Source organism: Peromyscus eremicus, chromosome 5 (genome assembly GCF_949786415.1).
Source record: "Peromyscus eremicus chromosome 5, PerEre_H2_v1, whole genome shotgun sequence".
Lineage (NCBI taxonomy): Eukaryota > Metazoa > Chordata > Mammalia > Rodentia > Cricetidae > Peromyscus > Peromyscus eremicus.
In genome coordinates, this window is record NC_081420.1 from 124,021,929 (window position 1) to 124,035,959 (window position 14,031).

A 14,031-nucleotide genomic window follows, 5' to 3' on the forward strand; every position below is an offset into this window, starting at 1 on the left:
GGACCCTGGGAGAACTCCCCCCTTTTAACATAATAAATAGAGGTGGTTCCCTCTATAATGTAGTAACACAGAAATGGCGATCTCTTGCATCACACTGTTAAATCTTTCAAGACCGTGCATCATTTTTCTTTAACTTCCAGAATTCTCCACCTTGCCTTTTTGTAGAAGATGTCTAGAAAAGAGCTTGTTTGGTTTATAATAATTCTGTGAGAACCAAAGAGGAACTTGCAGTTTAGGTACCTGCTCACATGCCTCTGTGCGCGCGTGCGCTCGTGTGCGTCTGTACGTGCGTATGCGTGTGTCCCTCCCTGTCTGCGTGTCTGCTTCCTGGACACCCAGTCCTGTTTTGACAAGCACACACTTGTGTTCCGTTGCAATGTGCTTTAAAAAAACTTTCAACTCTTAGTTTGTGGCCGTTTTGACAACCATCATGGAGCAGTTTTCGTGTGGAGATGAAAACAGCACATTAAGAAGTTGACCACATCAGGGTTTTTAGACGTCGTTGTCAGCGTTTAGCTCCTCTCCTCTCCTCCTTTTCCCGTGTGCTGATTTCACCCTGTTTGCTTTTCTGTGGAGCTCTTGGTTCCCTCCATGCCTGCCTTCTCTAGTTTCTAGAAGCCTTAATTACACGTTGAACTGTGGTGTAAGTGTAATCTAAGTTGCTAGGTGGTTTTTGTAAATTGGATTTTTAAAAACCTCCGAGGTGCTCCTGACGATTCTGTTGTGTTTTGATGTGCCTGCCTTGAGTCATGTCTGCTGGGTTTGGGCTTGTTTCTGTTTTGAAGACTCTTCTGTGTTTTCCTGTGTGTCTGCTGGAGTCAGACCCTGGGTCCTGGCGCTTTGGGCTGTGCTGCAGTGCCCGTGGGAGTTTACTCGGGGTTGCTGCGCTTCTGAACTCGTTCCTGCTTTTCCCTTTTCTGTACAGAGTTGGCTTTTATCTGCAGTGCGCCCAGCACCTTAAAAGCCATCGCTTACTGGAGGCAAAGTACAGTGAGTAAAATGTGCAAGGACTAGTGGGAGAATCGAAAATTGTTTTCCCAGACACCTCACCAGTCGGGTCATAGTGCAAACTGGGTCTAGAACAGTAGCAGCAGTGTGTTAAGTGTCAAATAGAAGCCACTAAACTGTCCTGACGGATTATAAGACAACCTCGGAGAGAGCAGAGTTTGATTTTACCCAGTAGACCCAAACTTTTAACACAAGATATGAAACAAATGTTTGCTTCATATTATTGTGACTTTACACTTCACCCCAGGACCAAGCTTGCAGTCACATTTAGAAAACATTTCTTTCTAAGAATATGTCTAATGAGCATACTTAATAAAAACTGGCCCAGATTTTGTAAATAATTGCAGAGCATGAGTAGAACCAAACCTCCCCTAGTACCTTATCATGTCAGGTGGTTTGGAAAAAGCGGAGTGTCGCTTCAATTTAATCCTGTTACTTTTCTTTTGCTTATAAAGCACATATCCGTGTCTGTCACACAGCAAATTAACACACTGCCTGGCCTTCAGCAAGGCTGTGGGAGAGTAAGAGACTGGAAAGTGGTGGGATACGCTGAGCTGAGGTCTGAGCTGAGGTCTGGGATCTACCCCAGATGGCTGTGGCACACACTCGGCCCCTGCAGGGAGACCACCCCGAGTGATCTGTGATTTGGGACCAGCTACTTCAGGCGCTGTTCCTCAGTTTCCCGGTCTGTCTCAGAAGGGGATTTCCAGAATTAAAAGGACCTTGAAATACCCACTGCGTGTCAGGTTTGGGGCCGGATGCTTATGGTTGCAGTTGCTGCCTTCCTACTTGTGGTTTACTCCCCATGGCTTGCCAAAAAAGAATCGCTCAGGTTTTTAATCCACTCTTCATTCTGGAGTGCCAGCGATTTGTCTGCAGACACTGGTTAGGTGAACCTACAGCAGGTATTCAGGTGCTGTGTGGCTCTGGTCAGTGTCGGGCCTGGGATACTGTGCTGGCTACTCATTTGTCCTCTGACAGCGCTGGATGAGGGGCCGGGCATTGGATTGGGGTAGGGGACGGGAGGGGGGTGACTTCTCTCTTTAGAAAGGCTAAAGGCAGTTGAAGGAGGATTGTAAATGGGGCTGGGTAGCTCATTGGGATGCCAAGTGTGAAGAGAGGAAAGGAGGAGTTAAGGGAGGTGCACGCACTTGTGTACACACACACACACACACACACACACACACACACACACTCAGAGTGGGAAAAGGAGTTGCTTCCTAGAAGTGAGTCTGACCCAGCAGTAAGATGTTGTTGCAGCTTGGAGCTGGAGCATGGGGTCAGAGCCAGCAGGATCCTGCGTAGGGGGAGTATGTAGGGAGGGGCAGGGGACTGTTTAAAGCGGTCCCTTGGTGATTGCTGCCTGTCTTTGCGGCCTTGTGTCCTGTGTGGAGTATAGTTCCCCTCCTTATTAAGTAAAAAGAGAAGAACTGAAATCCCCTAAGGAGGTGTTGAAATCATCTAGACTACTCAAACATTGAATGTTATTTAATGTGTACAGCTGGAAAGGAAAACCTGTTTCCCAAGAAAAGTTATAAAATGTAGACAACTACACAAAGATAGTCATATTGAAGTGAACATAATAAAAACACCTTCCTCTTCCAAAAGACACCAAAAACTCTGGTGTGATTTACAGATATGTGCATATTTTTATTATTATTTCCTGTTTTCATGGAAGCGTTGAGAATGCCTGATCCATGCTAACACTGGCTGCAGTTCCCCTAATGTGATGTTTACCCCTTTAACTGGAGTGCTGTCCACGTTTTGGAACTCTGGAGTGTCTCTTTGGGCTTTTGCCTGTTGTTTGCTTAGGTGATGTGTGTTTTATTTTAAGATCTGATGACAATCTCTTTATTATAGCTTCATTTTTAACTCGTGACTTTTTCAGCCCATCTGGAATTAATTTTGATATGGGTGGGGCTCTGTTTCTGTTTCCCAGTTAAATAGTTACAGCAATCCCACTAGTTAAATAATATATTTTAAAATGGTGTGCTTTCTGCGGGGACCTTTGTATATATTTTATTTCTTTTCTTTTTCGAGACAGGGTTTCTCTTTTTAGCCCTGGCTCTCCTGGAACTCACTCTGAAGACCAGGCTGGCCTCAAACTCACAGAGATCCATCTGCCTCTGCCTCCTGAGTGCTGGGATTAAAGGTGTGTGTCACTGCCGCCCGGCTATATTTTATTTTTTAATGATATTTAAGAGTTCCGCTAATTTGAGTTGTGGGCCTTAGGTTCATGAATTTCCTCTTCCTATTATACATTTATATTGGTCCTGTTTTATCCCACACTACTATTTTAAGTTACATCTCTACTTTTTTTACGTGTGCAATTTTATAACAGATAACTTATAGATAACTTCCTATGAGCCGTATTTAATCTGTAAACAAAGTTGTCTGGCTTGCCGGTGCGGTACTTTAACCTCTTTTCCAGCCAGTCACACCTCACTGGAGGACCGACTGGCTCAGACTCTCCCGAGTTTATAATGTCTGCTTCCTAAGAAACGTTTGCTTCTCGCAGCGAAGTTGAACTCCAGGATTCTGCTGCCATGTGTATTCTATCCGTCTCCTGTGTGCAGCGTTGGAAAGAACGTGTTCCATTCTCACTGGTTGCTCCCGGCCACAGTCCTTAAGATTGATATCACTTTAGCACAAGACATGAACACAAAGAACAGATGTGCTGCAGCCACACTCAGAATAAACGCAGGGGAAATAATTGTCTGGGTTGAGGTTCCTGGAGCAGAGGCTGCAGCACCTGTGCAGTGCTGTGGAACGTGGCCAGCCTGAGTTTCTTTTCAGTAGGTGGGTGTGACTGGTTCCTAGATAAAACTCTTAGTTAAGAAAGCCTAAGCTGGCGGCGGTGTCGCACACCTTTAATCCCAGCATTCGGGAGGCAGAGGCAGGTGGATCTCTGAGTTTGAGGCCAGCCTGGTCTACAGAGAGAGTTCCAGGACAGGCACCAAAACTACACAGAGAAACCCTGTCTCGGAAAACAAACAACAACAACAACAACAACAAACAAACAAACAGAAAAGAAAGCCTTTGTGCTGCTGTTTTCTTTCATCCCCAACTTTACCCACACATTAATTCACATACTCATGTTGCTGAGTGTGCTGGGGGTTTTGGCTGTTGAATCCAGTTCTGTGATTTGGATGGAGTCAGAGAAGCAAGTAAAACTTGGCCTAGTCCTCGCCTGTAAAGACTGTACTCCTTAGGATGGAGTTATGCATTGTGGACACGCTGTGGTAAATGCAGAGGCATGGCTTGCCCTTCCTGACTAAGTGCAGAGGCAGGTCCCGAGAGAGTGGTGTGTGGCTGTCCTGCAGGTGTACAGCACACTGAGTGGGCAGGGCGTATCCATGCCATAGTACGCTCTCCATGCTGTCGGCTTTCTAAATGCGTGGTGATGTGAAGGCAGCGATGTGGATTGTACTTTATTTCCTGCTGTTAAAATAGTTGACAAGCGTAAGGAGAAACAGAAAAGATAGTAACCAACTGTAACTGTAATCAGTACCGTACACTTACAGAAATGCTGTACACTGAGAGAGAAGCCTACCCAGGACCTAAGACAAAGAAAGTGCTTCCGTTTCGGCGGAAGCGTGACAACTTGGAAATGTGAGAGGAAAGCTGCCTGCCTGACTCCTGCTTTGTCCCTCACACACCCAAGGACCATGGGCTCTCCACAGATGAGTCAGCACAAAATACTCCCAGATCATTCTGAAGAAAACTTAGGTTCTCCTTGTCAGACCTTTTGGGAGATTACTTATTATTTTACTTTATATATCTGAGTGTTGGGCTTACATGTGTGTCTGTGAATCATGTGCGTATAGCACTCACAGACAACAGAAGAGGACACCAGGACCCCTTGGACTGAGTCACACTTGTGAGCCTCTGTTTGGGTTCTAGGAAAGGAACCTGGGTCCTCTGGAAAAGGACCATCTCTCTGGTCCTGAAATTTTTGTTTTCAGGCTTTTCAAGTTGGTAGTTAGAACTGGGAAGAAACACCAATTCCTGAGTCTCTCCTTCATCAGAATGGGGACTAACTTATGGTCTTAAGTGATGACGCAGAGGCTGTGATGTCCTAGGCTCCCAGAACTCAACCTGTAGCCCTGTGCAGTGGGGACGTGAATGCCAGGATGCAGAAACCACATCCTTTGTTTCATCTTCCACTAAAAGAGAAAACTGGCTAGAAAAGACTAGGGTAGTTCACTATCTTTGACTTAGAAAAAAATAGAAAATAAGGAAGGAGATGTGCCTGGGCGTGCTGAGAGTAGGGGGGTTTGGTGCAGATGGACTTATTTCTAACATCCCCAAGACAGGCTTCAAAATGTTCGTTAGAAGTGTGGGAGCCGAGCGAGGGCTGCTCTGCCATCTTCACCCGCAGGAGCTGGTGACTTGTTCTCTCAAAAGGCCTTTGTAGCAAAGCAAAGCAAATCCTAGCTCAAGGCCGTGCCCGTGTGTGGAATCAACCAAACCGCTCTCCGTAGTCCGTCAGCATTGTGTTGGGGTCCGTTGACCACTGATGCTGTGCTAGGTGGTGTATGAATCCTTGTAAGGTCAGGAAACTCAGTAGCAGTTCTGGGTAGAGTGTCCTTATATTCATATTGGACTATTGATGACTTTCTTCCCTGAGATGTTCTAGAATTATTACGAGTAAAAATCTGTGTGGCTAAACTGACTGAGTCTAACGTGAATTTCATCTCTGCGCAAAGTCCCGAGAAAGCTTGTTCCTTGAGCTTAGCCCCTTATGTGTCTTTCTTTTTTGTGAGAGAAGAGTGAGGTGATTTAACTCCGGTGAAGAGTTGAACATAAGGAAAGGGTTGGGAAGAAACTCCTGAGAGGAGGGATGCAGGAGAGTGTCTCCGTGGCCCCGTGGCCCTGGTGCCGACTCTGATCCGTAGCAGTGGCTTGGGGACAGGAGGCTTAGGGACAGGGAGCTTGGGGACAGGAGGCTTGGGGACAGGAGGCTTGGGGACAGGAGGCTTGGGGACAGGGAGCTTGGGGACAGGAGGCTTGGGGACAGGGAGCTTGGGGACAAGAGGCTTGGGGACAGGAAGCTTGGGGACAGGAGGCTTGGGGACAGGAGGCTTGGGGACAGGAGGCTTGGGGACAGGGAGCTTGGGGACAGGGAGCTTGGGGACAAGAGGCTTGGGGACAGGGGGCTTGGGGACAGGGGCCTTGCCTCAGCAGTGCCTTCACAGTAGTGCTTCTTCGCTTTTTTTTTTTTAAACATTTTTCGTATTTTTAGCCTCCAGTAGATGTAACTGTGCATGTGATTTATGTGTGTTATGTATAATCAACATTGCCTGGTTTTTCTTTGTAGGAAGAAAAGAAGAAGTTTGACAAAGAGACAGAAAAGAATTACAGTCTAATTGATAAACACTTGACTCTCTCTGCCAAGAAGAAAGACTCACATTTGCAAGAGGTATTCTTTTCATGTTGCTCTTGATATATGTAGTGACCTCTTTTTTTAAAAAATTTCTTTCCTTGTGAAAACTTCACCTGAGATTGTATAGACATGGGGAAAACAGATACTGCAATGAATTAAGAGCAGAGTTCTGTGAATGAGGCAACAATGAATGTCTTTTTTTTTTTTTTTTCTGGAGCTGAGGACCGAACCCAGGGCCTTGCGCTTGCTAGCAAGTGCTCTACCACTGAGCTAAATCCCCAACCCCATGAATGTCTTACAGTATTGATCAAGTATGGAGTTATAGCAGTAACTTTTAGGCTCTGAGTTTTTCACAGGAGCAATGTTAGTATTATAAAGAACTTACACAGCCAGGCGTGATGGCAACACAAACGCCTTTAATCCCAGCACTTAGGATGCAGAATCTCTGTGAGTTTGAGACCAGCATAGTCTATAGAGTAAGTTCCAGGGCTATGAAACCCTGTCTTGAAAAACTAAACAAACAAACAACCCCCCCCCCGCCCCCACCCCATTCTTCTTTGCAGGGACAGGCCTCTTCTTGGCTTTCGGGTCTCCTTGATGAACTGAACTGAATGAGCTCACACACTGTTTTATGTATGTGACAGCAGCATTAATCTAACTGAGCGCTGAGCTGGGGGGTCTTGTTGGAAAGAGTGAATCTGTTCTACTTGTGCTAATAGACAGGTGGTTTTTTTTTTTTTTTTGGAAAGCAGTATGTAAGCAGAAAGGAATTTATATCTTACCTCTCATTTTCTCCATTTCTTTGTAAATTTCTAGACTATTTTCCTCTCTCTCATAGGCTTGAATAGAAACTTCATTTATTCACAATATGGAACATAGACTTTTAAAAGATTTCTTTGAATTTTTAAAAATAATACATGTATGTATATGGGGGATATATGTGCACATGAGTGTAGGGGCCCACACAGGCCAGAAGAGAGTGACGGGTCCTCCGGAGCTGGAGGTACAGCTGGCTGGGAGCTACTTCCTAGAAGTGCTGGGAACTGAACCTGTGCAAGAACAGTATGCACTCCTTTGTTCAGAAAAAAATGGTTCTTTATCCTTGAGATAAACACATGTGCATACATGCACACACAGACTCCCCCCTCACTCTGACGCCACACACACACACACACACACACACACACACACACACACGCGCACACATACACTGTAGGGCCATAATACTCCCTATTTTCCCCCAGCTACCAAGGACCTCAGTACCTTCCCTTAAACACCCAGCCGTCTCCTCAGCCCCAGATCATGGAGTTGATTAGCAATAATGTGGCACGTAGTTGAGGTTGTAACTTAGAACAGAACACTGCCTTCCTCCCTTTGTTGGCTTTTGAGCACACATGAATCCGTACATAATGCTCTGTTACATATGTACTTGTTGACATATCATCCGGATGATAATAGTATGAAACCAGCTTTATATACAGACTGCATGTGTGCATACATCATTGGCTTGACATCTACAAGTGACAGTTTGTAGATGTAATTCTGAACGGTTTTATTAAATAAGAAACACAGAGCCAAATGCAGAGTTGAAAGCCCAAGAGGTCAGAGCAGCAGCCAAGAGCTAAGACCAAGACCGACTTCTTACCCCTCACTGTCTGCTGTCATCCTGCCCCTCAGAAAGAGACCTACTTCCTGTGTGTCTGTCTTTTTATCGATTTTCTGTTCTGCCTTCTCATTGGTTGTAAACCCAACCACATGACCTCCTCGTCCACAGACCTCCAGGTCTCTATGGTTGGTATTGAGATTAGAGGTGTGTGTCTCCATGCTGGCTGTGTCCTTGAACACACAGAGATTCTGCCTGTCATGTGATTGGGATTAAGGGCATGTGCTACCACTGCCAGACTTCTGCTAAATGGCTTGCTATTAGCTCTGACCCCCAGGTAACTTTATTAACATACAAATAAAATCACATTTCAGCACAAATAAAATATCACCATATTTCCCCTTTCGATTCTAATAAAAAGAAAAAAGGAAAAAAGTTATAACTAATATAAGAAAAACTATATACAATAAGTACAATAACTATATACCATATATACAAGCAATAAATACCTAAACAATGTCTAGTCCATTTGCATTTGACAAACTCAGAGAAAATAATTCCATTATGTATCCTATTTTGGTAAGTCCAAAATGTGCCTGATTCACTTTCTATCCTAACTTATATTACTAACAGAACTATCTTATAATGTCTTTCAAATCTATACACTTACACCTCATTAGTGAGTTTCTTTTCTAAAATTCTTAATAAGGAAAACTATAACTATCTAATCTTCAACCCCTCCAGAGACCCAAGAAGGAAATAATATTACCTAAAAAAACAAAACAAAACAAAAAAACAAAACAAAAAAAAACCAGGAAGTGCAAACAAGCAACTTCCAAAAAACATGAGTTGACAGAAACAGCCAGCTGCCTGGACAGTCACCTGAGGTTTCTCCACAATACTGGGGCATCATCTTCAGCCTATAGGCTTAGCGTATCTGACAGACTCATTTGTGAAGTAGGATGTACACAAGGTCAACAGTTCAACCTCACATTGGGTGAGAGCAGTCTATGTACCAGAAACACCTGAATTCCACTAGTGTCATGTCATGATTCAGGATTTTAAATTCTGGAAATTGTTGATGGTTTTTGAATTCAGCTGTCCATTCTTCTTGGCTTGTGTGTGTGGCTTCAACAGTTTCTTTTGGGTTTCTTATACCTTTGACATTTGGATGACATTTACTACTTTATAAAGAGAAAAATAGCCTTTATACCACTTAATCCTCACAACAATGCTCGAGGTATAGGGCTCTGTTCTCTTCTTAGTTATTGCATTCTATGTAGGAAGCCATATGGTGGGTTCTCACTGTCCCCCAAGTCTGTTTTGCAAGGACAGTGGCTGAATTTTATGCCTGCTGCTCTTTGTTACCTCTCTTCTCCGTTATCTCTACTTTCAATTATTTCAAAGACAATTTTTATGCCTCAAGTCACTTTCTACCTCCACATCACTCTAATTAGCCATCTACTCCTGAATGTTCCTTGTGTGTAATGTAGGAGGCATCTTCAGCTCCCACACTCCACTCTCATCCATCAGCATGTGGCCCCTTCTCATGCTCCGTTTTCTTTTGAAAGCTCTGCTGATGGCGCATCCAGAAGCTGTGGGACCCAGGACCCTATGTGCTATGCATTGCTCACTCAGGGCAGACAGGTTTCTTGCTGGGGCGCTTTGCATTTCTTCTTCTTGCTGCTTAGAATATGGTATTTTTTTGTTTTAATCTGGTGCATTGGTAATTGAAGTCAGGGCCACGTACATTCCAGGAATACACTTCACTACTGAGCACACCCTAACCCCTGTCCAGTGTGTTCCAGCCCAGACCCACCAGTCTGCCTCCTTCAGATACTGTCCCAGATACCCTTTACTCAGGCCATGTGTTAGGAAAACTTCTTCCTGCTGTCTGTAAGGATGACCTTCTTCCTCTGGCTTACTGTTTTTCTTCCTCTTATTATGTACTGTTGCATGGCTTCTTTCAATGGCTATAAGCCCTGTGAAGGCTACAGTCTTGCTTTAATTTGGTCCCCTGTCTGCCTAATAGTTTGTATGAGCATACAAACAGGATGTGTGCACAGTGAGCTATGGCTTTGGCCATGTCTCCAATCCCAAAGACAGTTAAGCTGCAAGTCATGAATTTGAAGAGGCCCCAAAGATGAATGGTTTCAGTTTCCATTTCAACTGACCGTCTTTTCTCTCTTGTTCTGTTTATTCTTCATAAACATAGACTTCTATTCGAAACAGCCTTCTTGCAAGCATGTAGACATTAGAAGGGAAGAGGCATTTAAAGAGGAGAAGGCTTGGTTCTGGATGCTCATTGCTTTTTCGAGCTGCTAATGTGTGGCTGATCTTCATCGAATTGACTTTAGTTCAGGAGATTAATTAAGGTTGCTGGGGATGACCCTGAGCAGAGGTGCAGAAAGGTGTGGGCGTCATTCTCAATTCTTGTTGAAAGAGAAGAGCAGGGTCCTGTAGTGTTCCCTGCTGACCACTTTGTTCTTCTCCTAGGAGCTGCTGCTCCCACTCTATGGGTACCATGCACAGGAACTCTCACCTTCCCTAAATTCCAGGGCGGGGGGAAGATTTCCATTTTTCTTATTTTTTAATGTTTGTTTCCCTCCAGTAGACCAAGGGTACTATTTCAGTTTAAATATCACTGGAGAAGTAACACTTTAATAATAATTTTATGTGGGACTCATCTTCTGTCTTCTACTTGTGTAGAGCTCCAATTGGGTAATAAAATGCAGTTGTTTATCAAAAGCAAACAACTTTGGCTTAGTATATGTGTTACTCCATTTTGTGTTGCTGTTACAAAACACATGGATGTGTGGTTTATACACAAAACAGATTTGTTTAGCTCATAGTTGTGGAGATCTGAGAGCATGACATTGGCATCTGCTTGGCTTTGATGTGAAGGGCCTCACCATAGCTATGTGCTTCATGTGATGATGTGTGTTTAAGAGACTCGGGAGGTGCCGCGCTCCTTAAAGCAGCCTAGTTACTTGGGAATTCCATGAGGTCTTCATTAATCCCTTCCAAAAATAGTGCCTCCATGACCTGATAACCCTGTAGCAAGGCCTCATTTCTTGACTCTATCACCCCAAGAATGACATATCAGAGGCCAGGCTTTCCAGTACATTAAAGTTTGTCTGGCACAGGTAAGCTACATCCAAATCATAATATGTGGGAGAAACTTAGTGAGAGCATTTTAGACTTGGGCAGGGTGAGAGTAATCATTCTGTACCCACAAGTACAGCTGGAATATTGTGGTATTGTTGTAAGTTATGAACGAACTGTGACCTGGGGACTGTGGTGATTGAATCGTAAAGCACATGGCCCAGTCCTTCTGGATGTCCAGAACATTAGGGGTGGCGATGGAAGATGACCAGCAGTGTGAGGCGAGTGCCACAGCAAGAGCAGCTGGAGTCGTCCCGTCTCACACATAATCCCCAGTGGTGATAAACGAAGGAACACAGGAGCGTTTCTTAGCTGCTCAGCATGATTGCAGGGTTTTAGCTGTGGGTTCCTCTGTTGGTAGGTGAATAATCAGACTGATTATTGGGGTGTAAAGTCATGATTTTTAGGTAGAAACTCTCATTTGGTAACTTTACATTTAAACTTTATTTTACTTAAAGCATTTTAATTGTTTGTAGAAACTCCTGAAATTTTGTTGTACACTCTTTATCTTCCAGTTTGTTTTAGCTGGAACTGTACAAGGTCGTTGGCTTCTTAATGCCTTACTTGGCTGTGCAGCCCATTCCCACCCTTGTCTCCAGGGCTTACAGGAACCCTTTGCCTGTGAAGACTCCCCCAAGGCTTCCAGCAGCACCGTTGTTCAGACGGTCACTCTGTCTGTCGGTTTTAGGTAGTTCATGTATTTGGAGTTTCTGTTTTTATGTCTGATGTATTTAGTATGAGAGGCTAACTGTTCACCCTCCCCTTCCCTCCCCTCCCTTTCCTTTCCTTTTTAGACAGAATTTCTCGGTGTAGCCCTGGCTGAGCTGGTCTACTCGCTCTGTAGACCAGGCTGGCCTCCAACTCTCAGAGATCTGCCTGCCTCTGCCTCCTGAGTGCTGGGATTAAAGTCGTGTGTCACCACTGCCCGGCTGCTTTCTTTTCTTTTTAAAGCCACAGTCTTGCTGTGTAGCCCAGGCTAGCCTCTCACTTGCCCTGCTGCCTTAGCTGTGGTTACAGGAGTTCATGTCACCACTATGGTTTGCCTCCTTTTGTTATAGTTCACTGTGTGGTGTGTGGGGAGTGTGCACACCTGTGTGCAGAGGCCAAAGCAAGGGGCAGGACATCGGGTGTCCTGCTCTAATTCTGGCTGCCCTGTTGCCTTGAACCTGGGGCTATGCTGAAGGCCAGCAAACCCCAGCAATCCTCCTGCCTCCACCCCCTGAAGGAGAAAATGTAGGCATGACCTGTTGGCACACTGCGCCTCTAGATAAGAAGCACGGCCCACCATGCCCCCGAAGTCAGAACTCTGAGTGGCGTGAGTAGCCGGTAGCTGGCCTGTGGACGAGCCTGCACTCTCCATCTCCTTTATGTGCTGCTTCTGTGTAGAGACCCTGGTGGTGTGAGCGCTCACTGTCCAATCCACGGTAAAGGGCTAACCTGTCACAGTCCATAGGCTTCCGCTGTCTGAGTGGTTGCTCATGTGCGATCAAACAGATGCTGTTCCCTGAAAACCTGCCCTGGAGTGGTTTATCTCTGCATCCTTTAGTGCCCACAGCCATTGTGGTCTAGTAGGGGGACGCCCTCATTGCGACGCCCCCCCCCCATACACAAAGTTTGTGTTAGAGGCATGTGTATGGCCACACCTGACATTTTATGTAGGTGCTGGGGTCCTCGTGTTTGTTCAGCAGCCATTTTTAACCACTGAACTAGCCTCTGGCCCATTTCATTTTAAAGGGCGGATTATATCTCTGTGCACATTTTTCCTGTCCATAGAATCTTCAGTTGTTTCTACTTTGGAGCTGTTGTGAATAACACCGCTGTGCTCGCGGCTGTACACTGCTGTGCTCGCGGCTGTACAGGGCTGTGCTCCTGGCTGTCCCATGTGACACCGCTGTGCTCGCAGCTGTACCATGTGACACCGCTGGCTGTACCATGTGACACCGCTGTGCTCGAGGCTGTACACCGCTGTGCTCCTGGCTGTACCATGTCTTTTTGAGTCCGTGTTTTCAGGTATTTTGCATATGTACTCCAAAGTGTGTTTGGTGGATAACAGCATCATCCCCTTTTTGTGGTGTTTGGACCTGCCGTGCTGTTTTCTGCGGTGAGCACACACGGCATATTTATTGCCCTCACTAGTATTCAAGGGTCCCGGTTTGGCCTCAGCAGCACTTCTGCCTCCCTCCTGGCAGCCGCCGGGTGGATGTGAGGTGGCGGCTCATTGTACTTCCCTCATGGCTGGTCCTCATTGCATACGCTTTTCCATCCGTGCAGCTCTGTTGGAGACAGGCCCGGATGAATGCTTCAAAAGAAAATTAGCCAAGTTCTAAAATTGCATTGCTTGATGCCTCTCAGGATGTCTTCCGGGATGAGGTTTCCCACAGTCCTCTCTGGCACTGTGTTCCCTCTGTCCTTCCCATCGAGGCAGGATAAGTTGGAATAGTGTTTGAATAGTCTCCTGACCAGCTGGCAGCCCCTAGGCCCTGGGGATCTGGCATTATGTGGGTTTAGGAAAATGCCCACCTCCACATGGGCCTGAAGCCCTGGCTGTCACGCCTCAAGTGTGGTCCCTCATCCAGTGTGGAGGGAACTGGAGCTTCCCCCGTCTTCCAGTGGCAGGCTGACTCCATTCTTAGAGGGCTTGCTCGTGCTTAGAGTGTTGTTGTTGGGACTTTTGACCCAGTTCCATGAAGAAGTGTACCCCTTAATCTTCAGTCTTTGGGGGTCATGCAGCTTTTCTTTAGAGTCTGGGGAGAGTCAGTTCAGACTTTTGTGTGTGCTCCTGTGGCTGGAGAGAACAGTCACATGTTCTAATACAGGTTTATAAAAGCAGTGCCCCATGGATTGGAGTTCACTGACCTGTGGGTTGAGT

The 14,031-nt window shown here is 45.6% G+C and overlaps 1 protein-coding gene across 1 annotated transcript in view; it reads left to right on the forward strand.

The window, feature by feature from the left end:
• Positions 1 to 14,031, forward strand: part of LOC131911149 (rho GTPase-activating protein 10-like) — a gene marked incomplete at its 5' end in the record, with an annotated part of 61,747 nt that overhangs the window by 1,667 nt on the left and 46,049 nt on the right. The window contains one exon of the mRNA XM_059263087.1: positions 6,329 to 6,430. Coding sequence (XP_059119070.1) covers positions 6,329 to 6,430 — 102 coding nt within the window. The remainder of the gene's footprint in view (positions 1 to 6,328; positions 6,431 to 14,031) is intronic.